This window comes from Oryx dammah, unplaced genomic scaffold (assembly GCF_014754425.2).
Source record: "Oryx dammah isolate SB20612 unplaced genomic scaffold, SCBI_Odam_1.1 HiC_scaffold_11164, whole genome shotgun sequence".
NCBI classification, from domain to species: domain Eukaryota; kingdom Metazoa; phylum Chordata; class Mammalia; order Artiodactyla; family Bovidae; genus Oryx; species Oryx dammah.
In genome coordinates this window covers 1214444-1239677 of record NW_024080557.1, presented here as the reverse complement: position 1 = coordinate 1239677, position 25234 = coordinate 1214444, and the positions used below count along the sequence as shown (strand labels likewise).

The window sequence follows — 25234 nt, the reverse complement described above, 5'->3', positions numbered from 1 at the left end:
CTTTCTTAACACTCCATATGTTTAGGATTAAAACTTTTCTTATTTTTTTTTCTTTTGAATAATATAAGTTGAGTTTATTTTAAACACTTTCATGAAACATTTTTAAAATAACCCATGATGCTTTCAAATTGAGATTCAATTGCATTGCAAATTCCTTTTTTTTTATGAGAATGAATCAGTATAGTGAAAATTTATTTATTTTTGTTTGTTTTTTATTTATTTTAATTGGAGGCTAATTACTTTACAATATCGTGGTGGTTTTTGCCATTCTTAAAAATAGTTGTGAACTTCTCTATTCATAGACATTTTCAAATTTCCCATTCAAATTACTCAAAAATATTTTACCAGTTTATCTGAAAATATATAACTGTATGCACACATTAGACACCTCCAGATTTTGTTGTTTTGTTTATTTTTAATATCTCAGTAACGGAGATAAATGATGCATATGCTGGCCTTTTTTTTTGTAAGAAAAACTTGAAATTCAATGGGTATCCTAGTTCTACTGAATTCCACACTGTAGCTGTAACTCTTATCACCTGAATTCAGTACACATATCTCCTACCCCAATCCAAACAAAGCCACATTCACTGACATATTATTTTCAATTCAGCAAAGAGTTTAATATTGATAATGCAAATAGATTTGTTAATTTGTAGTTTTAAATTTTTAAAAGGTATTTTATATGAGTAGGACTTGTTTTTCATAAAATAAAGGAATCATAATAAGCAGAATGTAGACTGGAGATTGCATAGAACATAATTATATTCTATAAAGAGAATGAGAGACTATTCTCTAAAATAATGTTTTCCCAATATACTGCTAAATTATGTAATGTTTTCATATTATTAATTCATCTGATTTAAAGATAATCATTCAGTTAAAATCAGAAGAGATATTATCACCTAATTAATAGTGATTATTTGACATTGATTATTTTGTAGAAAACTCATAATAACAAGATGGCTAGTGGTAAAGAATCTGCCTGCCGATGCAGGAGACACAAGAGATACGGGTTCAGTCCTTGGAATGGGAAGATCCCCTGGAGTAGAGCGCTTGTCAACCCGCTCCAGTATTCTTACCTGAAAAATTCCAAGGACAGGAGCCTGGAAGGCCACAGTCCTTGGGATCACAGAGTCAGACATGACTGAGCAACTGAGCATGCACATGTATATTAACAAATGTAGTCTTTATAAGTTAGTGACATTAGTTATCAAGAACATATATTCATTCTAGACCAAATAATGAAAAAAGAAAAAAAGGTGCTGAGCTTACCTTAAGGTAGGGAAAAGTGTGCTTTCTTCACTTCCACAAAACATTGCAGACCCTAAACTCCGATGCAATAATTTTCTAACTCAAAATCTCAAAACAAAAATTTTATGAATGTAGTGTAGCTCATTCAGTCTTCTCCTCTATTCTTCTTTTTTTTTTTCCTCTATTCTTCATCTTCTGCCACCGACTTAGTGACACTCTCTTTTCATACATACCTCAGAAAAAACATTCCCCCCCATCATACCAGGTAAACAACAGAGACCTTACCTCTAAATTAACATTGCATGCATGCTCAGTCACTTCAGTTGTGTCTGACTCTTTGTGACCTTATGGACTGCAGCCCACCAGGCTCTCCTCTGTCCGTGGGAATTCTCCAGGCAAGAATACTGGAGTGGGTTGCCATGCTTCCCCTAAGGGAACCTTCCTACCCAAGGATAGAACACGCTTATGTCTTCTGCATTGGCAGGTGGGTTTTTTACCACAGTCTTTCTCATACTGTATCTTTCAGTTCTCAGAACCTGCCATGGGCCCCTCATTATGTTTTCAGACCCATTCCTTCTGTGTAGGCTATTCTTTCTCCCAACCCACCTTCTGCCATCACTAATTTCAATCCTTCAGGGAAGTCTTGACTTTACTCAAAAAAAAAAAAAAAAATCAGGGCTTCCAACTACCTGTTTTCATATACTGTATGTTTATTTGGATAATTACAAAGTAAACATCTTTCTTTCTGCTAGAAAGTAAATTATATGAGGAGCTGCAACATGCTACCTCCTATGCCCAGTATATAATAAAGATTTCATAAATTTTTTCAAATGAATCGATCAGTTTTTCAAAATCGGAACTTATTATTATCTGCTTCTAGCCATTTCATATTTTAGTGTACATTACCTACCAGTATACTCTGTTAAGCTTGCATTTATTATAGCAGATGTTTCAAGGCTTTCTTGTTTGCTCAGCAAGTAAAAAATGAGGCACAGGAGAATCAAATTTGATCCCTGGGTCTGCAAGATCCCTGGAGAAGGAAATGGCTACCACTCCAGTGTTACCCTTCATGGGGTTCTCAAGGCAAGAATACTGAAGTGGTTTGCTATTCCCTTCTCCAGCGGACCGCATTTTGTCAGAACTCTCCAACATGACCCGTCTGTCTTGAATGCCCTTACATGGCATGCCTCATAGTTTCATTAAGTCAGACAAGGCTGTGACCCATGTAATCAGATTGGTTGGTTTTCTGTGATTGTGGTTTTCATTCTGTCTGGCCTCTGATGGATAAGGTTAAAAGGCTTGTGATAGCTTACTGATGGGAGGTACTAGCAGTTGGGCAAACTGGATCTTGTTCTGACCATGGTGGTACCATGCTCCATAAATCTTTAATCTAGTCTTCTGCTGATGGGTGGGGCTGTGTTTCCTCCCTGAGGCCAAACTACGGTGGGAGTAATGGCTGTAATGGTTCTGTTCGGTTCAGTTCAGTCACTCAGTCTTGTCCGACTCTGCAGTCCCATAGACTGCAGCATGCCAAGCTTCCCTGTTCATCACCAACTCCCAGAGCTTCCTCACACTCATGTCCATCAAGTCGGTGATGCCATCCAACCATCTCATCCCGTCAACCCCTTCTCCTCCTGCCTTCAATCTTTCCCAGCATTAGGGTCCTTTCCAGTGAGTCAGTTCTTCACATCAGGTGGACAAAATATTGGAGTTTTAGCTTCAGCATCAGTCCTTCTAGTGAACACTCAGGACTGATATCCTTTAGGATGGACTGGTTGGATCTCCTTGCAGTCCAAGGGATGCTTAAGAGTCATCTCCAACACTGCAGTTCAGAATCATCAATTCTTCGGCACTCAGCTTTCTTTAAGGTCCAGCTCTCATACATGACTACTGGAAAAACCATAGCCTTGACTAGATGGGCCTTTGTTGGCAAAAGAATGTCTCTGCTTTTTAATACACTGTCTAGGTTGGTCACTACTTTTCTTCCAAGGAGCAAGTGTCTTTTAATTTCATGGCTGCAGTCATCATCTGCAGTGATTTTGGAGCCCCCTAAAAATAAAGTCTCTCATGGTTTCCATTGTTGGTAATGGTGACCTCCTTCAAAAGGACTTATGCCAGCATGTTGTGGCTCCCTGGTCTGTTGTATTCAGGGCCTCTACCCTGTAGCAGGCCACTGCTGTCCCATGCCTCCACTGGAGACTCTTGGACACACCCAGGCAAGTCTGGCTCAGTCTCTTGTGGGGTCACTGCTGCTTTCTCCTGGCTCTTGGTGAGCACAAGGGTTTTTTTGTGCCTCCAAGAGTCTGTTTCCCCAGTCCAACGCAAGTTCTGTAATCAAATCCCACTGGCCTTCAAAGTCAAATTCCCTGGGGGTTCTTAGTCCCTTTACCTGATCCCCAGGTTGGGAAATCTGTTTGGGCCCTAGAACTTTTGCAACAGTGTGAGAACTTCTTTGCTCTAATTGTTCTCCAGTTTGTGGGTTGTCTGCTCAACAGCTCTATGGTGGGGTTAATGGTGACCTCCTCCAAGAGGACTTAAGCCACATGCCACACATCCAAAGTCTGCTGCTGCCAGAGTCCCTGTTCCTATGGCAGGCCACTGCTGACCCATGCCTCCACAAGAGACACTCAGACACTCAAAGGCAGGTCTTGCTCAGTCTCTTGTGGGGTCCCTGGGTCCTGGTGCATACAAGGTTTTGTTTGTACCCTCCAAGCATCTCTGGCAGGTATGCAGTTTGATTCTAAACATGATTTTACCCTTCCTCCCATTTTGTTGGGGCTTTTCCTTTGCCCTTGGATGCAAGTTATCATTTTTTGGTGGGATCCAACATTCTCCTGCAGATGATTATTCAGCAGCTAGTTGCAATTTTGGAGTTCTTGCAGGAGAAGATGAGCACACATCCTTCTACTCCGCCATCTTGTCCATGGAAGAAAATAGGAAAAACCACTAGGCCATTCAGGTATGACCTAAATCAAATCCCTTACAATTATACAGTAGACGTAACAAATAGATTCAAATAGATTCATGGGATTAGATCTGATAGACAGAGTGTCTGAAGAACTATGGGCTGAACAACAGCAACAACCAGTATTCTTGCCTGAATAGAGGAACCTAGCAGGGTACAATCCAACAGATTCCAAAGAGCTGGACATGATTTAGTAGATATTACCTTATATATGTAATTCATCATAGCACCTGACTGAAACCCTAGCATTGCACTGATGCAATAAGTCACAGATTTGTTTGTTCAGTGACAGCTGCACATCAATAAATGTCATTATGATGGGAGATGACTATTTTTCAGCTCATCTTTTTTCAACTCAACTTGGATTTTATAGTTTCCCTTACTCAAACTCTTCTTTACTGTGTAGTTGGCTTGTCTTTTTTAAAAATAACCTTACCTTCCTGGAATTAAATAGCCATTCTCCTCTCTTTAGGTTAGCTGTTCTGCTGCTAGATTCTCTTCTCAGTTAATTGTAATGTATCTTGAGAATATTCAATAACAATTTGCCAATAATATCCCTTGTAAAAATGTGCTGTGATAGTTACATCATATATAATGAAAATGTCATAGTTTAGGTATTTTTCCTGGACATTCATGAACATTGCAGCCAGGACTATTTATGGGATTATACCTGATAATTCAGTGTAACACTGTTTGATTTATTTCTTACACCATCACAGCCACCTGATGCTGGAAAGAACTGTAGCAGTATTATTTCTTATTCAGTCATTTTCTTCTTTATTTGGACCCTAAAACTGCATCCCTTGGGACTAGAGGTTGTGCTTACAAGTGGAGAAAGCAAAATGTACAAAGGCTTGGAATGTGAGACTGTGGCAAAGAGCCAATAGCTGAGGATAGGCAAATTACAAAGTCCAGGGGAAGTAATGGGTAATAGCTAGAAAGGCAAGGGTAACATTTTAAATGGCCTTATGTGACATTCTGTGGATTTGATTTGCTGACGATGAGAATTTGTTAGGCATAAAGTACAGGATTAGATTTACATTTGGAAAATATCACTGCATTAGCTTAGTACGCAACAGACATAGAAATATGTTCATTGCTAGACTTGAAGTGAAAGTGAAAGTCACTCAGTCATGTCCGATTTTTGCGACCCCAAAATCAAAGATGAGATTCCATGTGAAAAGTTTATTAATCACATAACTTCTGGGGTTTAGCACTGTGGCTAAATAAGTTCCTCCTTTACTCATTGTTAGTAGAACATTTTATTTTATGAAGACTCATAAAAATTAAATTTGTTTGCTTTTCTGTATACATAGGTAGCACATTCTGAACAGATTTTCATCGTTGTATGTTTAAGGTGTTCCCGGGATATGAGATCATCATTCCAAGCATTAATAATTATATATAATGGAATGCAGATTTATACATTATATGTATTCTGACTACCAGGATATGCTCTAGCTTGCACAAAATAATGCTTTTAATTTTTAATATAATGCCCTTAAATAGTGTGTGCATCAAAGTATAAATTAAAAAGTGATCAAACTCAGTTTATCTGGAATAGTCTTAATTTACAACTGCTCTGTAGGATAGTTATTAATAGTCCCTCATTTCACACTAAAAAGTGATTTTGATCTGAAAGAAAAATTATGTGTTCACCCCTTTAATGCCATGGACAATGACAGATAAATCTCAGTTCTGATACACACCATTTGTCCAGTTTTAGCAAGGAAGCTCAGTTTGATGTCTTCATCTATAAAACTGGAGAAAATAAGTTTTACTTTGTAGATTTGATACAAAAAATAGATGCAGAATTGGCTTTATGGATGTGAAGTCCATGCAGTCCCACAGTAGGGGCTTCATGCTGAGAAGGGCCATGCTTAGTTTAATGCTCTATTGATCTCTTGAAATTCTTAACATGTTTTCAACAAATACAGTGCATTTCAAGTTTGTTCTGGGCCCACAATTTATAATGAGTCCTGACTAAATGAGAAATGTGCTAATTTAATTCAGATTTTCTTCCTTTATTCTTCTGTTCTGGTTTCAGTCCTGATTTTTATTTCACAAATTTGTAGCTATTTTACAATGGAAATGTCAATGGAAATATTAAATAAATAAGAATAGAAAAAAGTTTTGAGCGAACGTGAGGATTATAGCCTGGAGACAAGCCTCTCAGATAACTTAAAGAATTGCTCCAAAGAAGCATAGTTTTTAGTACAGTTTTGTATCCTTTCAGAACAAAGGGAAAAAAAATCAAACAAGTTAGGAATACATCATTTCAAGGCTTCAAAAAAAAAAAAAAATCACCATGTGTATAGTGAGTCAGAATGTCATCAGCACCTGTGAACGGAGTCTTATAAGTCAAAGGAATACCAACATTGGGATCTCAGGAAAGGAGACATTTAATATTTGTTTTTAACATGGGTATTCTTTACTTCTGATCAGTGTAACTTATTTTTTTTAATTATTGAAGCAGGTATGCAATATATTTTTGGTAAACTACAAACAGGCTGTTTTAATTGACATAAAATTCAAGTTAAATCATGAATTAGCTGGAATGATTTCCCTGTACTTCAGTATGTAAAAATGTCTTCCATTAGAACCAACTGAAATATTGAAATATGACCAAAGCAGGTCATTTTTCATATAAAAGGAAACTCTCCTTTAAATTATATACTAAAAACCAATGTTTAGATTAGAAGTCACTTAATACCTATTCCGTCTAGTCAAGGCTATGGTTTTTCCAGTGGTCATGTATGGATGTGAGAGTTGGACTGTGAAGAAGGCTGAGCACCGAAGAATTGATGCTTTTGAACTGTGGTGTTGGAGAAGACTCTTGAGAGTCCCTTGGACTGCAAGGAGATCCAACCAGTCCATTCTGAAGGAGATCAGCCCTGGGATTTCTTTGGAAGGAATGATGCTAAAGCTGAAACTCCAGTACTTTGGCCACCTTATGCGAAGAGTTGACTCATTGGAAAAGGCTTTGATGCTGGGAGGGATTGGGGGCAGGAGGAGAAGGGGACGACAGAGGATGAGATGGCTGGATGGCATCACTGACTCGATGGACGTGAGTCTGAGTGAACTCCGGGAGTGGACAGGGAGGCCTGGCATGCTGAAATTCATGGGGTCTCAGAGAGTTGGACACGACTGAGTGACTGAACTGAATTGAACTGTGATATGTTCAGTTAACATAATTTTATTATCATAAATAATTCTCCAAAATTAGGAAGAGTCTGTTGGCTTTCATACCTGAATGCCTTTCTATCACACTGGGGCAATATATATATATCCTAAACTATTTTTCTTTATATACAGCATGATGCCACCATTATACTTATACATAAAATAGTCATATTGATAGCTTTAATTTATTGAGTTCTTGTGCCCGACTCTTTGTAACCCCATGGACTCTAGCCACCCTAGATTCTTCCATCCCTTGAATTCTCCAGACAAGAACCCTAGAGTGGATACCCATCCCCTACTCCAGCACGTCTTCCCAACCCAGGGATCAAATCTGGGTCTTCTTCATTGCAGGCAGATTCTGGTCTGAGCCACCAGGGAAGACCTTCTTGTATGCCAGTTCTCTGCTAAATGCTCTACATGTATTATTTACATGTAATAACACACACACACAAACATCCCTTGAAGAGGGTATTATTATTTCCACTGTAATAATAACAGTTTTGAGGCTTATAGAGAAAAATAACTTGAAAAAAACATATAGATAAAAGATAGAGCTTAATTTTAAAACTAACCTCTGAATATTAAAGCTTCAGCTATAAATGAGTGTTTTCAGTATTTTGCAAGCTGTTATATTTTCAGACCTCCATGATTCTATAACATAATTTAAAACTGTCTGCATTCCCTAATAAATAATCTAACTAATAAACATATATGTATATTCTGGATCTTCTGTATTATCTGAGAACATTTATCATACCCCATGAGCATGCCTAGATTCCAATAAGCTAGTTAGGAGGAAAGCAGGCAAATTTAAAATAGAAATGATCAGGAACAAGACAAGGATGTCCACTCTTGCTACTTTTATTAAACATAGTTTTGGAAGTCTTAACCATAATAATCAGAGAGGAAAAAGAAATAAAAGGAATCCAAATTGGAAAATAAGAAGTAAAACCATTGTTGTTTGCAGATGGCATGATACAGTATATAGAAAATCCTTAAGATGCTACCAGAACATTACTAGAGCTTATCAATGAATCTGGTAAAGTTGCGGCATGCAAAATTAATACATAGGGATTTCTTGCATTGCTATACACTAACAATCAGCATCAAAAATAAAAAAAAATACCTAGAAATAAACCTACGTAAGGAAGCAAAAGACCTGTACTCAGGAAACTATAAGATACTGATGAAAGAAATCAGAGACACAAACAGATGGAAGGATATACCATGTTCTTGAACTGGAATAATTAGTACTGTCAAAATGACCATACCATCCAAGGCAATCCACAAATTCAGAGCAATCCCTATCAAAATAACAATGGTATTTTTTGCAGAATTAGAACAAAAAATGTTTACAATTTGTTTGGAAGCGCAAGAGACCCAAGTAGCCAAAGCAGTCTTGAGAAAGAAAACCAGAGGTGGGGGAATCAGGCTCCCTGATTTCAGAATGTACTACAAGGTGGCAATAATTAAACAGCATGGTACTGGCACAAAAACAGAAATATAGATCAATGGAACAGAGCAGAAAGTCCATAGACAAACTCAGGCTCCTCTGATCACTTAAACTTTGACAAAGAATGAAAGAATATTCAATGAAGAAAAGTCATTTCAATAAGTAATGCTGGGAAAGCTGACCACTACATGTATAAAATAAAGCAAAAATGAAATTAGAACACTCCCTAACACCATACACAAAAGTAAACTCAAAATGGATTAAAGCCTTAAATGTAAGACTGGAGATAAAACTCTTAGAGGAAAATACAGACAGAACACTCTCTGGCATAAATCACAGGAATATCTTTTTCAATCCTCCTCCTAGAGTAATGAAAATAAAAATATATAAATAAACAAATGTGACCTAATTAAGCTTAAGAGCTTTTGTACAGCAAGTTCAATTCAGTTCAGTCGCTCAGTCATGTCCAACTCTTTGCAACCCCATGAATCGCAGCACGCCAGGCCTCCCAGTCCATCACCATCACCTGGAGTTCACTCAAACTCATGTCCATCAAGTTGGTAGCAAAGGAAACCTTAAATAAAACAAAACAACCCAAAGATGATATAAAACATTTGCAAAGGAGGTGACCAACAAGGGATTAATCTTCAAAATACACAGACAGCTCATTCAGCTCAATATCAAAACAAACAAACCAATCAGAAAATGGATGGGAGATCTAAATATGCATTTCTCCAAGAAGACATGCAAATGACTAAAAAGCACATGGTAAGATGCCCAACATCACTAATCATCAGTGAAATGCAATACAAAACTACAATGAGATATTGCCTCGCACTAGTCAGAATGACTATCATCAAAAAATCTACAAACAATAAATGCTGGAGAAATGTGGAGAAAAGAGAACCCTCCTACAATGTTGGTGGGACAGTGGTACAACTATTGTTGGTACAACTATTATGAAGAACACTATGGAGGTTCCTTAACAAACTAAAAGTAGAGCTACCATATGATCCTGTAATCCCACTCCTGGGCAAATATCTCAAGAAATCCATAATTTGAAAAGATACATGAACCCCAGTGTTCATTGCAGCACTATTTGCAATAGCCAGGACTTGGAAACAACCTAAGTGTCTATCAGCGGATAAATGGATAGAGAAAATATGATACATATATACAATGGAATATCACTCGCCATAAAAAGTAAAGAAATAATGCCATTTGCAGCAACATGGGTAGACCTAGAGATTATCATACTGAGTAAAGTAATCAGACAGAGAAATGATACTGCTTATATGTGGAATCTAAAAAAAATGATATGGATAACTTATTTGCAAAATAGAGTCACAGATGTAAAAAATAAATTTATGATTACTGGGGGGAAAGTGAAAGTGAAATGTAGTGAAAGTCACTCAATTATGTCTGACTCTTTATAGTCCATGGAATTCTCCAGGCCAGAATACTTGAGTGGGTAGCCATTCCCTTCTCTAAGGGATCTTTCCGACCCAGGATTCGAACCCAGGTCTCCTGCATTGCAGGCAGATTCTTTACCAGCTGAGACACAAGGGAAGCCCACTGGGGATAAAAGAGGGTATAAATTAGGAGACTGAGATTAAGATATACATACTACTAACCATTTGCAGTGCAGAAGATGCAGGAGTCTCAGGTTCAATCCCTGGGTCAGGAAGATCCTCTGGGGAAGGAAATGGCAACACACTCCAGCATTGTTTCTGAGAAAATCCAATGGAGAGAGGAGCCTGGCAGGCTACAGTCCATAAGATCGCAAAGAGTCAGACATGCCTGAGTGACAGTACAGCACAGCAGAATGGGAAAATAATCTAAAACAGAGTGTGCTGTACAGCAGAAATTAACACAACATTTTAAGTCAAGTACACTCCAGTAAAATTTTTTTTTAGTAAAATAGAAATGATTTTTTCCCACTAAGTGAAAGATGTATTATGTTATGGTGTCCTATACCGATGAGTTTCTCAGTCATTCAGATGATAAGCAATGAGGGCAAATTGAATTATTACACAGCATGATCCTTTGGTTGGTAAGATCCCCTAGAGAAGGGAATGGCAACCCACTCTTGTATTCTTGCCTGGAGAATTCTGTGGAAGAGGAGTCTGACAGGCTACAGTCCATGGGGTCACAGAATTGGACATGACCGAGCAACTAACACTTCACTTTTCATAGTGTAATTAAAAGCATAGCAATCTCTACAAGTTTGTGCTCTATCAGCTGGTTCCATATTCATGTTGTGAAGGACAATTTAGTTTCAAGGAAACAAAATCTTCTGCTACATAAGATATATACTTTAAATCAATATTGGGAGTCTATTAAGTTTTTTGTTTTTCTTTTACCTTAAAAGTACCTTGAAGGAGCTTTACTAGGTGACATGTCATGTGACTAGTTGATTGTTAGCATCACATCACTAGTTTTATTATTTTTTTTCTATGTTGATGTTGTACTGACTACTCCCTCTTGATCATTTTCAGTTCCTCATTAGCCTTTTTCTTCTGCCAGATTATTGTTAATGTTTTAGCATTTAAAAAGTAAAGCAATTCATCATCTTTCACCTTGTTGTGTATTTGTTGTATACTTCCTATGACTCTTCCCATGAATCATTAATTTAAAAATCTTATTTCTAAAAAGTAATAACCTTGAATAATATGACTCTCCCTGGCCTATGGAATGGTAATATGAAACAAGTTATTAGATAAGATAGAAAGCTGAGTTCATTGAATTTCTGATACCTAAAGAGCATGTTTGGGAATTATAAAGACTCATTTGATTTTGCAGTATTACTACAATCTTTTTAAAGTAATACATTAAAATTAAATTTTTAAAAAATGAGAAATTCATAGTTCTTTTTAAGTGGTTAGACACTAAAATTTCGCAAAGTTAATCCTGGAGAGTTAGCAGTATCATATGCTGATTAGAGAGTGCCTTAATCCATTCTATCTTTGAAACTAGGAAAATTGATAGAATTTCCAAAGATGCCCAAACCTCTGCCATTATTGATTGGTTTGTGGGTTTTATCTATTATATTCATTTTCAAAGACACTGTAAACTTTATTCTACTTTTTGTTACTGAAGTTCTTGGATCATACAAATACTGACTAGTGGGAGGAAGAAAGGGCAAGTTCAAAAAAAGGTAAAAATGAAAAGATTAAGAATCATTCTGAAAAATTGATTTCTTTACTTTTTTAAAATTTAAAGTAAATAGATTTTAAAATAGTAAATTAGTTAGAGATCTACAAACTTAAAATGCATCCTGCAAACATCTTGTTCTCATTCTTTTTCCATGCTGTCCCTTCATCCAAGGCCAGAAAATACTGAAACTATTATGTATTCCTATTTATGTACAAGTGTTCTGTATAAGGGCAGTAGTTTAGTAGTTCCTTCTTACCATCTATTGTTTGAGAGGGAATGAGTCATCTTCAACACAGAACCATTCTGTACATTTCGTTCATGTTCGACTCTAGTTAAAGTAAAATACATCTACACTTACATACTTTACATTACTTTAAATGATAATGCTTTCTATTAAACTGTGTTTTTTCAATATTCTCTTTTACCTGCAGCTGAATGTGGTACATCTGCAACAAATAATGAAGGCATTTTGCTCTCTCCAAATTATCCACTGAACTATGAAAACAACCATGAATGCATTTATAGTATTCAGGTTCAAGCAGGAAAGGGAATCAATATTTCAGCCAGAACATTTCATTTAGCACAAGGAGATGTTCTTAAGGTAAGTGAACTCAGAATATTTATATTTGATCATTTTAATCATTAAGTATTCATTAATGTGTGTATATAATTGACCATAAGTTTATTCTGCCATTCATAGGTTTAAATTACACATTATTTATCTATGAAACATAATCAACCCATAAATGGTCATTTATTTATTTTTATTTTGATGTTTTTTAAGTAACTTATTTAACTCTGTTGATACAAGGAAAACTCTATGCATTTATGACTATGGAAATTTTATAATTTATGAATAAATCTAACAATATCTATAAATTATTTAAGAAAAATATACTCTGTCAATAATAAACATTGAAGTAATTTTTTTTAATTTATTTTAAAAATTTGAAATGATCACATTTAAAGATATAAACAAGGGGAATTCCCTGGTGATCCAGTGGTTAGGACTTGGTGCATTAATTGCTGTGGCCCCAGATTCTGTCTCTGACCAGGTAACTAAGATCCTGTAGCCTGCAGGGTGTGGCCAAAAATTTGCTTGAAAATGATACAGTAAATATATATTATAATATTTATTGATCCATGTTTTGCAAATTAAATATTTTGATAAATATAGTTGATATTCATTATTGGAATAATGGTAAACACTTCTATAAAATCACATATAAATATTTTAAAAATGATCACATATATTTTTCTCATTATCAGAATGTCCTTAATCCAGCTAAGAAATTTAAGATATTCTATTTTCACTAATCTTGAAAAAAAAAATTGTGATATCCCAGATTGGGGTAGGGGATTTTTTATTGAAGTGGTGATTTTAACATTATAAGTTATGTCCTTTTAAAAAGAATATTAATTTGGCAATAATTGTTGGTTGTCTAACACAAACAGTTCTGTATGCTTGCAGCATTTGTGTAGGTATGGGAAAGATTTCCTTCAGTACACCTGGATGTATACAATTTTATTGTGAATTTAAAGCCATTATTGGTTTTTGTGCTTTGCCCTATAGGCAACAAAACTTCACTTTGTATATAATATCTTCAATTTCTAGCTCATTTTTTGGGTTTTCCTGTTAAAAATAAATTTATTTGCTAAATTGGAGTCAAATTGAGATTAATGGAAAGCTTGTACTTAGAAGTAAGCCAGTGCTTTTTCTTTTCTTTTCTTTTTTTTTCCTGGCTAACTATGGGGGGAAAAAAATGTAACAAGACATAGATCAGAAGTATGAGTGTAGCTACTAATCTGTATCACATAAGTAACAATAATAAACATGCATTAAGTTAAAAGTCATGAAATGCTTCCCCCTGTCTACCACCATGCTTCCTAAAATATGTTTCTCCTCTCAATGTTGCTTGAAATTTATTTATTAATTTTCCATACTAAATAATGTTTCTTACTTGGAAAATCCATTTGGAATAATTGGTGATACCTGTTAAAAAATAGTCCTATATGTTTCTCAGAATGCTTTCTGAATAATGTCTTATTGTTTGGAATAAGGTCATATGCATTTGTAATGTGTGTTACCTTGAGGAAGAATGGAATTCAGTAATGAGTGACAGTGTGAGGGGATTTGATGGTGAGAGACAAAGGAAGGCAAGAAAACTCAATTTCAAGCTCTGTAGTGGATTTCATTAAATAGTGATTTTTCTTTCATGAGTGAAAGAATAAAAGTATATATTCCCATAATTTTTTTTTATCTTTCTTAGAATAAATATGTTTTCCAAAGTTGAAAAGATTATTTACTAAATATTAACCTGGAAGCATACCAATTCAATCATCCTCCTACTAATAGTCTAACCTGGGATTTATTCTAAATTATTATTTTAAAATAACTTTGGTAAGTCACTCTATAGAGACTGTTGGGGATGAGCTTTTAAACACTGTTTGTCTTCATGGTCTCTCCACCAGTATAAAATGTAAAATGCTTATATGTTATTCTTCTCAATAATCCCAAGAACAACTATCAGTTCAAAGATACCTACTGACACAGGCACAGTTAGGCATGCACAAATAGACAGTGTACTTTGCAGTGGGCAAATGATTAATTCTCAGAGATTGGTAAAGCCAGAGTCCTCTCAGGATGGAAGGTAATTTGCCTAACTGCAAACTAACTCAACATTAAAAAAACTAAGGTCGTGGCATCCAGTCCCATCCCTTTGTCAGGGGAGTGTGTAATTTCCTCAGTTCTGTATTGTCACAACAAAAATTTGAAGCAATGGACCAGCATTACAGCCTTCAGACAGACTTTGGACAGACAGACCGTGTCACAGCTCTTGGACACATCAGTGTTACAGAGCCGTGTTACAGTTCAGTTTTACTTAGAAAATAAAGGAAAATATATCCTTGAGGCATGAGGGCATGCCGACCCAAAAGGCATGAAGAGTAGAGAGAGCTCTAAGAGGCAGAGAGAGAGCAAGAGAAAGACAGAGAGACAGAGAGAGAGAGAGAGAGAGACAGAGAGAGAGAGAGTGAGAGACAGAGAGAGAGATACAGAGAGAGAGAGAGAGCAAGAGAAAGACAGACAGTGAGAGAAAGACAGAGAGAGTGAGAGACAGAGAGAGAGACAGAGAGAGTGAGAGACAGAGAGAGAGACAGAGAGACAGAGAGAGGGAGAGAGACCTGGCCCTTTGACTCCTCTTTTTATATATATTTTTTCTCCACCACCCACCAGGCCTGCCCTATGTAAATTGGGCTAGCCAGGAGTGCTGTTTGTTCTATCTGAGGTCCTCACTCTGGTCCTCGGACTTTCCTTTCTTCTATTTTTGCAGGCTTTCCCCTTCCTTGTCTTTTAGCCACCACCATTCTGGACTCCTTTTTCCTATTCTAACTACCTAATAACTTCATGACAAATAGATGGGGAAACAGTGACAGACTTTATTTTCTTGGGCTCCAAAATCACTGCAGATGATGACTGCAGCCATGAAATGAAAAGATGTTTGCTCCTTGGAAGAAAAACTATGACCAACCTAGACAGCACATTAAAAACCAGAGATATTACCTTGCCAACAAAGGCCCTTCTAGTCAAAGCTATGGTTTTTTTCAGTAGTTATGTATTAATGTGAAACCTGGACCATAAAGAAATCTGGATGATATGCTGAAGAATTGATGCCTTTGAAGTGTGGTGTTGGAGAAGACTGTTGAGAGTTCCTTAGACTGCAAGAAGATCCAACCAGTCCATCCTAAAGGAGATCATTCCTGGGTGTTCATTGGAAGGACTGATGTTGAAGCTGAAACTCTGATACTTTGGCCACCTGATGCAAAGAACTGACACCTTGGAAAAGACCCTGATGCTGGGAAAGATTGAAGGCAGGAGGATAAGGGACAAGAGAGGAAGAGATGGGTAGATAGCATTACCGACTCGATGGACATGAGTTTTAGGAAGATCTGGGAGTTAGCGATGGACAGGGAAGCCTGGCGTGTTGCAGTCCATGGGGTCACAAAGAATCAGACATGACTGAGAGACTGAACTGAACTGAACTGAATCCATCAGAGGCCATCTTCATCCACAGGACTTTCCAGTATTAAACTTAGTAATCACTTCTTTTGCTCCATTCCAACTAGGACATAGGAAGAAATAAGAAAAACAATTAGCCTATTACTGAACGTTTTATCCCTTGACTGAGAGCAAAGAACAAAACAAAAAATAAATGAAGTATGTATTTTAATCTATATCTGTACACACACACACACAACTTTCCTTTCTGAGAACCCATCATCTAGGCTGATTCTCATTTACCCACTCACCCACTCTCTCTCTCCCTCCTCCTTCTTATAAACACCTTAGTTATCTGAATATTTATTGGAAGGACTGATGCTGAAGCTGAAACTCCAATACTTTGGCCACCTGATGCAAAGAGCTGACTCATTTGAAAAGACCCTGATGCTGGGAAAGATTGAGGGCAGGAGGAGAAGGGGACAACAGAGGTTGAGATGGATGGATGGCATCACTGACTCAATGGACATGGGTTTGGGTGAACTCCGGGAGTTGGTGATAGACAGGGAGGCCTGGCATTCTGAGGTTCATGGAGTCGCAAAGAGTTGGACACAATTGAGTGACTGAATTGAACTGATCTGTAACCAAACTAGTTAAGTTTCAGTAGATCTAGGGAAAATTGGTTTAGTTCATCTCCACCTGGGATTAAGGCCTTTTATAAAGCTCTCCAGATTTTGTGATGACCAGCAAGTTTGGGAATTATGAATATATCTTTGGTTGGTTATATATCTTTGTTTGTTGCCTTCAGCAGGCAAGAATATTGAACTTCCCAATCCATCACTCAAACTATATAACTTAATTAATTGTTTTAATTAACATTTTTAGGTGGTGTTTATCACATGTAGGCTTTAAACAGTCAATAGTAAGTTGCTCTGCTTGTCAGCTGAATAGGACAAAAATTGAATACTAATCAGAACTACTATTTATGTTTTTGTTATCACTGTATTTGTTTTTATTTTCAGAAAAAAGCTAAGCATTATGTTTAGATAAAGGAATGTAGCAGGGGGACAAAAAACAATCTCTTACTATAGTTGGCATTGTGAAGTTTAAAGACTTATTTCTTATGTAGAAATAGAAAGTGAAATTGAAAGTTGTCTCTGACTCTTTGCGACCCCATGGACTATACAGCCCATGGAATTCTTTAGGCCAGAATACTGGAGTGGGTAGCCTATCCCTTCTCCAGAAAATCTTCCCAACCCAATAATCAAACCAGGGTCTACTGCATTGCAGGCAGATTCTTTACGAGCTGAGCTACCAGGGAAAATGTCTGTATTTGACAACCAAATCACAGAGTGATATTACTAGGCCTCATAAAACCCTTCCTTTTTTCTCATACTGAAGATCACAGAAGTAAAATGGTGTGTGACATGCCAGTCAGCTTTGAGGGTAGAGTTGGGACTTCAACAGAACCACAAAGCTAAGGCTCCTGAAAACCTGACCCTTCATTTCACTCCCAACTCCCTCACTGAAGCACACTAGCTCTTATAATTGACTACACATTATATAACTGTTGTAAAGACATATAAAGATCTGAGTACAAACAAATGTTCTCTTTTGTTATATATTGTCTTTTGAGAGAACATTGTAGTTTTGAAATATTTTGAAAAAATTATTTTTTTCTTTTTCAAAATTTGAGATATAACTCAACTCATTACAAAAATTATATAAATTCTTAATCAACCTATAAAACAAATGGCCAAACTGAAAATTCTAGTATCCATTAGCAGGAATAATTTGAAGGTTTGAATAATTATGCTCATGTACACGTGTAATTTCTCTCTTTTGATGTTACTTTTTTTGCTCTTGGGTTCGGATAACATCTTATTTTCTAATTCATTAAAGTAATGAGTGGGAATATACTTTCTAATACATTTCTTATGACATTAGCAACAACAACAGCTTTGAGTGTCCATAAGCAGATAATCACGATGGTGTGATCACTCACCTAGAGCCAGATACCCTGGAATGTGAAGTCAAGTGGACCTTAGGAAGCATCACTATGAACAAAGCTAGTGGAGGTGATAGAATTCCAGTTGAGCTATTTCAAATCCTGAAAGATAATGCTGTGAAAGTGCTGCACTCAATAGGCCAGCAAATTTAGAAAACTTAGCACTGGCCACTGGACAAGAAAGTGTCATTTTTCATTCCAATCCCAAAGAATGGCAATGCCAAAGAATGCACAAACTACCACACAGTTGCACTCATCTCACATGCTCACATGCTCACATGCTCAAAATTCTCCAAGCCAGGCTTCAGCAATACGTGAACTTTGAACTTCCAGATGTGCAAGCTGGATTTAGAAAAGGCAGTGAAACCAGAAATCAAATTGCCAACATCTGTTTGGTCATCGAAAAAGCAAGAGAGTTCCAGAAAATATATATATTTCTGCTTTATTGACTTTTCCAAAGCCTTTGACTGTGTGGATCACCACCAACCGTGGAAAATTCTGAAAGAGATGGGAATAACAGACCACCTGACCTGCCTCTTGAGAAACCTGTATGCAGGTCAGGAAGCAACAGTTAGAGCTAGACATGGAACAACAGACTGGTTCCAAATAGGAAAAGGAGTACGTCAAGGCTGTATATTGTCACCCTGCTTATTTAACTTATATGCAGAATACATCTTGAGAAACACTGGGCTGGAGGAAGCACAAACTGGAATCAAGATTGCTGGGAGAAATATCAATAACCTCAGATATGCAGATGACACCACCCTTATGGCAGAAAGTGAAGAAGAACTAAAGAGCCTCTTGAAAGTGAAAGTGGAGAGTGAAAAAGTTGGCTTAAAGCTCAACATTCAGAAAACTAAGATCATGGCATCAGTCCCATCACTTCATGGGAAATAGATTGGGAAACAGTGGAAACAATGACAGACTTTATATTTTGGGCTCCAAAATCACTGCAGATGGTGAATGTAGCCATTTAATTAAAATACGCTTGTTCTTTGGGAGGAAAGTTATGACCAACCTAGACAGCATATTAAAAACTTTTACGTTACTTTGCCAACAAAGGTCCATCTAGTCAAGGCTATGGATTTTCCAGTGATCATGTATGGATGTGAGAGTTGGACTGTGAAGAAAGCTGAGTGGCAAAGAATTGGTGCTTTTGAACTGTGGTGTTGGAGAAGACTCTTGACAGTCCCTTGGACTGCAAGGAGATCCAGCCAGTCCATCCTAAAAGAGATCAGTCCTGGGTGTTCACTGGAAGGACTGATGCTGAAACTGAAACTCTGGTACTTTGGCCACCTGATGCGAAGAACCGACTCTTTGGAAAAAACCCTCATCCTGGGAAAGATTGAAAGCAGGATGAGAAGGGGACGACTGAGGATGAGATGGCTGGATGGCCTCATCGACTCAATGAACATGAGTTTGAGTAAACTCTGGTTAGTTGGTGATAGACAGGTAAGCCTGGCGTGTTGTAATCCATGGGGTCTCAAAGAGTTGGACAGGATTGAGCAACTGAACTGAACTGAACTAACTGAAGCAGTCATAATATAGGGTTTGACCTTTTAGAAATGGGATGGTCTGTACAAATGTCAAATCCTGATTCATTACAAAAGGTTTGATAATTGAAACATGGCAATATTCAAGTTCTCATCTATTCTTATGTAAGACTACCAAATTAATTGCAATTTTATAACAAATTAGTCTTTTCAAAAAGCTTCATTAATGTTATTAAAGCCTGCAATGCCTTTCACAATATTAATTCTTGAGAAAACTTGAATTCTACATTTCACATAAAAGTAATTCATTATCTGAATTAAGCACTAAATAAGGTGAGACTATTGCTATGGGGGCATGGGAGTGCTCAAGTCCTCTCTGAACTTCTGTATGCTATTACAGTTTCCTTAGCTTTCTAAATTTCTGAAAACTAAAAATAGATATTAAGACATATCTCAAAAATAATGTCCTTTAGAAAAAGAAAACATAAGCTCAAATAAATAAAAATATACTTAAATATCCTGTTTTTAAATAGAAAATAAATAAGAAATAATAACCTCAAAGTTTCTGTGAGATTCTGATCAAACCTGACATAATCATTCTGTACCATAAATTTATTTTAAAATGTAAGACACACTTTGTTTTATTTTCCTATTTGTATGATTGCATTCATATATATTTCAAACATAATTAGTCTTTGACTGTATACACTGATTTTTCCTTCCTTGTTGCTTTTATGTGTTCATATATATTTGAATACACTGAAGTATTTTATTTAGAGGTTAAACAGCATTGACTTGATCATAACTATAAAACTCTTCTCTTTATAAAGCCTTCTAATTAACACTTGCTTTTCATTTTGACCTAAGAATTTATATACACTTCTGAAATTTCATAGCTGAATGATCACACTTCACTTAATTTTGATAATTATACTGGTGCTTCTACATTATTTGTTTTCTGCCTTTTGACTTTACATTGTTAAATAAATGGTAGTTAGCTTTGGTGCTAAATTAGATTCTCCCAGCTGAGTTTAAGATAATTATTTTCATTTGAAAATTTAGCTCCTTTTTCATAAATTCTTCTTCAATGATTATTTAGAAATCATTTCTTAAATAAAGTTTCTTTTGAAAAAAGCAAAATGTGTGCTTCTGTCTTGAAAAAAATTAATATAAATATGTATCTCCTGTGGCAGATAATTGGGGTATTTTTGAAAATTTTTTTAGGGTTATATATGTGGAGTGAAATAAGGGTCTCTGCTATTGTTAAACTCTTTTTATTATTATTATTATTATTCCCACTGAAAATTTGAGGAAAAAAATTAGGAGAAACCTTTTTTTTAAAGTTAAAAGTAAATTTCAATTTCCATTTACTCAATTACAACTAGTATTTATTTATATTTCCCCTTTATTTGTTTGTTTTTGACAAACTAAAAGTTCTTAAACTGTATCCACACTTGAAAGCAGAACGATTGAATCCAAGAAAACTTATTTATATTTAACATATGAATGAAATTATATGTTTGTTAGCAGTAAGAGAAATAAAAGGAAAAAATTCTGTGTGGTTGTGTTAGTCACTCAAGTCGTGTCCAACTTTTATGACCCCATGGGCTTTAGCCTGCCAGGTTCCTCTGTCCATGGCATTCTCCAGGCAAGAATACTGGAGCGAGTTGCCATTCCCTCTCTAGGGGGTCTTACTGACCCAGGAAATGTACCCAGGTCTTCTGCATTGTAGAAGGATTCTTTACCATCCTAGCTATCAGGGAAGCCTATTCTATGTGGTTGCTTTGACAGTATTAACTACAAATTAGATCCACTGGGTCAGTTGGTTACATGGTTTGATTGTGATTATGTACCTCCAAACACAGGACTTATAAACTACAGCATATATAGAGTCATAATATAACTGTATTCAGAAGTCGATTTATGAGCATATTGAACATTGGAAACTCAAACACAAAGGTTGTTTTTCCTGACAAGCAATCTTTCTTTGTCTCTGAATTATTCCTCATGAGTGCTATTCTTAAGAAATGAAAAGTTGACTCTTATGTACTCAGACAAACAAACAAAAATATTCCGGACCTAACAACCTCAGCACTTGCTTCGGCTTTGTTGAAGATAAATTCTTGCTGATAACTAACAAAACTGTATTTGTATGATAAATTAGATTCCAAGAGGGGTTCCTGGTACGGCCATAAAATTTTAGGGAATTATCCATACAGCTCTTTATTTAGAAGTCAAATATTCCTTAAATAGTCAACACATTAAAAAAAAAATGACAGAAAGACCCTTTAAAAATAAGAGGAAGACCGGTAAGATGTTTGCTGTTAGGAATTTAATGAGCACATTGAATTGATTTTATGACTCACTTCCTCTCTTTCTCACTCTTATCCCACTTCCTTTCCATTGGTAAAAAAACAAATAAATAAATTTGTGAAGGCTGGAGGGTTATAGTATGAAGCTTTAGAGTCCCACCGGCACAAAGGGAGAGAGCAGGAAATGTCTAGACACTGGAGACTTCACAACGTCTGGGCAGAAAAGTTATAAAATGTTGTTAGAAAAGAATACTAGGGGCTCTGAATAAAGCTACATTTATAAAGCATGTTAAATAAAAGCATTGTTGTCTTTGCAATGTTTAAAACCTGTATCTGTAATAAGAAAATATAAAACTATAAGTTCAGTTCAGTTGCTTAGTCGTGTCCAAATCTGCGACTCCATGGACTGCAGCTGCAGCATGCCAGACTTCCCTGTCCATCACCAACTCCCAGAGCTTCCTCAAACTCATGTCCATCAAGTTGGTGATGCCACACAAACATCTTATCCTCTGTCGTCCCTCCTCCTCCTGCCTTCAGTCTTTCCCAGCATCAGGGTCATTTCCAATGAGTCAGCTTGTTGCATCAGGTGGCCAGAGTATCAGAGCTTCATCTTCAGCATCAATACTTCCAATGAATATTCAGGACTGATTTCCTTTGCGATGGACTGGTTTGATCTTCTTGCAGTCCAAGGGACTGTCAAGAGTCTTCTTTAACACCACAGTTCAAAAACATCCATTCTAGGGTGCTCAGCTTTCTTTATAGTCTAACTCTCACATCCATACATGACCACTGGAAAAACCATAGCTTTTACTGGGTGGACCTTTGTCAGCAATATAAAGTCTGTGCTTTTTAATATGCTGCCTAGGTTGGCCATAGCTTTTCTTCCAAGGAGCAAGTGTCTTTTAATTTCATGGCTACAGTCACCATTTGCAGTGATTTTGGAGCCCAAGAAAATAAAGTCTATCACTGTTTCCATTGTTTCCCCATCTATTTGCCATGAAGTGATGGGACTGGATGCCATGATCTTAGTTTTTGAATGTTGAGTTTTAAGCCAGCTTTTTCACTCTCCTCATTCACTTTCATAAAGAGTCTCTTTAGTTCCTCTTCACTTTCTGCCATAAGGGTGATGTCATCTGCGTATCTGAGGTTATTGATATTTCTTCCAACAATCTTGATATGATAATGCAATTTGTGTACCAAAAACAGAGACTGGGGAAAGAAAGGGAAGAAAGCAAAGACAGACAGACAGATTGACTTTCTAGAACTTGACTGACCTATTAGTAGAACTTAAAATTTAAGATTTTAATAGAAGATATAAAAAGAGATTAGTTACTGCTGAAAATTTAATTGTTAATGTGAAAGTTCCAGTGGAAGATAAGCTATAATATAGAGGGAATAGAGATAAATTTCAGAAGAAAAACATGTAAAAGAATTGCAATGCAATTTGGAGACTGAATATGTAAATAATAGGCATTCAAGATGGACATAAAATAATAAAATATACAGGGAATAATTAAATAAACCAAAACTCAAGAACATTTCCTTGGATTGAAGAATACCTGAATCCATATATCAAAAAATCTCACTATTTTATTTGAATAAATTAGATTTTGAAATATAGTAATTTTTTTCTAATTTACTTTGTTAACATAAACATATCTAAAACCTTATAGGGATAATTTGATAAAAAGAAAAAAAGTTATACATCAGCTTTTAGTTACAAATTTTAGAAAACATTATAAATAGGTAGTCAAGTTAAATCCAACAATTTAGCACAAGAAACATATATCATACAAATTAATGTAATGATAATAAAACTTCCATCATGTACCATCTAAGTATCATCTCTTAGGTGATGTGAACATAATGAATGCAACTTTGGGGGAATATTGGTGCTTTGGCAAGATCACCAGATTAGAAGTTTAGTGACATAAATTTTATTCTTATCATAGGTCAGAAGTAAGACAGTTTTGGCAAAATACAAGTAACTTTCAGAAGTATTTTCAACTTTTTCTATTTGTTATCATTTGCAGAAGGAGCCCCCAGATTCAACTTCATAAAACTAAGTACTGTGGAATGAGATTTGTCAGTTAGAGTTGGTCTTTGTAGGTCAACAAATCATCGTCATGTCCAAGGTTTTATCAACTCTAAGAACTAATTTTCACAATATTGGGAGTAATAGCTACCACACTAAAAATGCATGCCTTAAAAAAGAATGGCAATATGCATTGTTGACAAATCCTCAGTTTAATTACTGTACACTTTTTGGAAAATAATTTGACAATACGGCTACATTTGAGTACCCAAATTCAATGTATTAAATGTATGAAACCTTTCTTACTGAAATACAAGTACCAAAGAGAAATATGAGATAATATGTAAAAGGTGTTTTTTTCAGGATCACTTTTAGTGGCAAAAATGTTTGTTAATATAGGAATGTTAATTGTTAATATAGGAATGGTAAGGCAAGTTTTGATAGTGTAATGGATGAAATATTACCCAGTTCTCAAAAGCAAGAATTTATATCTACTGACATGAAGAAATGTCTATAATGCTTTGATAAGATAAAGCAAATTAGAGGACAATGAGAGGCTACACTTTCAGAAGAATGGGAATGAGGTAGGGATCTTTGGGAAGGTATCAGTTTTGTTTTGTATTTTTTTGCCTTGTTAAATTAGTTTCTAAAAGCATTTAGAACCTTTTTAGCATTTTTAAAGTGTCAAAAATTAAATAGGTTAAAAGGTGTGGATAAATAGAATGTACAAAGAAGCAAGTATATTTTATATTAATCATGTTATTAGAAAACCAAGTGTTTGGTGCCCTTGAGAAAGTTCAACCAACCAATGCTCAATTTTAAATTGTCTGCCATAAAAAAGCATTGTTTTTAAAATAAGAGCAAAAACTTTATAACATGAGTTTGAGTGTTACTTAGTGTCTACTGAGCTTGAAATAGTAAAATTATCCATGTGGAGTCTTAACTCTCTTACTGTGACATTTGTAAAATCAATTAATGATATATGCGGTTTTTCTTGGGAAACATGTAATGACTTGATTTGGGGAGTGTAATCGCTCATTTTCTTCATAAATATAAATACATGCTCAGAATTGTTTATTATTTACACATTTTCATTTTAATTGTAAATATATTTTGCAGATTTATGATGGAAAAGATAAAACAACTCATCTCCTAGGTGCTTTTACTGGTGCGTCTATGCGAGGACTGACTCTTAGTAGTACTTCAAACCAGCTCTGGCTAGAATTTAATTCTGATTCTGAAGGAACAGATGAAGGCTTTCAACTTGTCTATACTAGTAAGTATTTTGGGAGAAAAAAAAATGGCCAAACACTGATGCTAAATACTTATTAGTAATCGCAGTACACCACATGAAGTAATATTCAACATTTGATTATCA

At 35.9% G+C, this 25234-nt stretch overlaps 1 protein-coding gene across 3 annotated transcripts in view; it reads left to right on the top strand.

The window, feature by feature from the left end:
* The window catches only part of LOC120860724 (CUB and sushi domain-containing protein 3), a 1429922-nt gene that overhangs the window by 1029293 nt on the left and 375395 nt on the right, over positions 1 to 25234 (top strand). For all 3 annotated transcript variants that reach the window (XM_040236474.1, XM_040236473.1, XM_040236472.1), the window contains 2 exons: positions 12443 to 12612; positions 24976 to 25132. In XM_040236474.1, coding sequence (XP_040092408.1) covers positions 12443 to 12612; positions 24976 to 25132 — 327 coding nt within the window. The remainder of the gene's footprint in view (positions 1 to 12442; positions 12613 to 24975; positions 25133 to 25234) is intronic.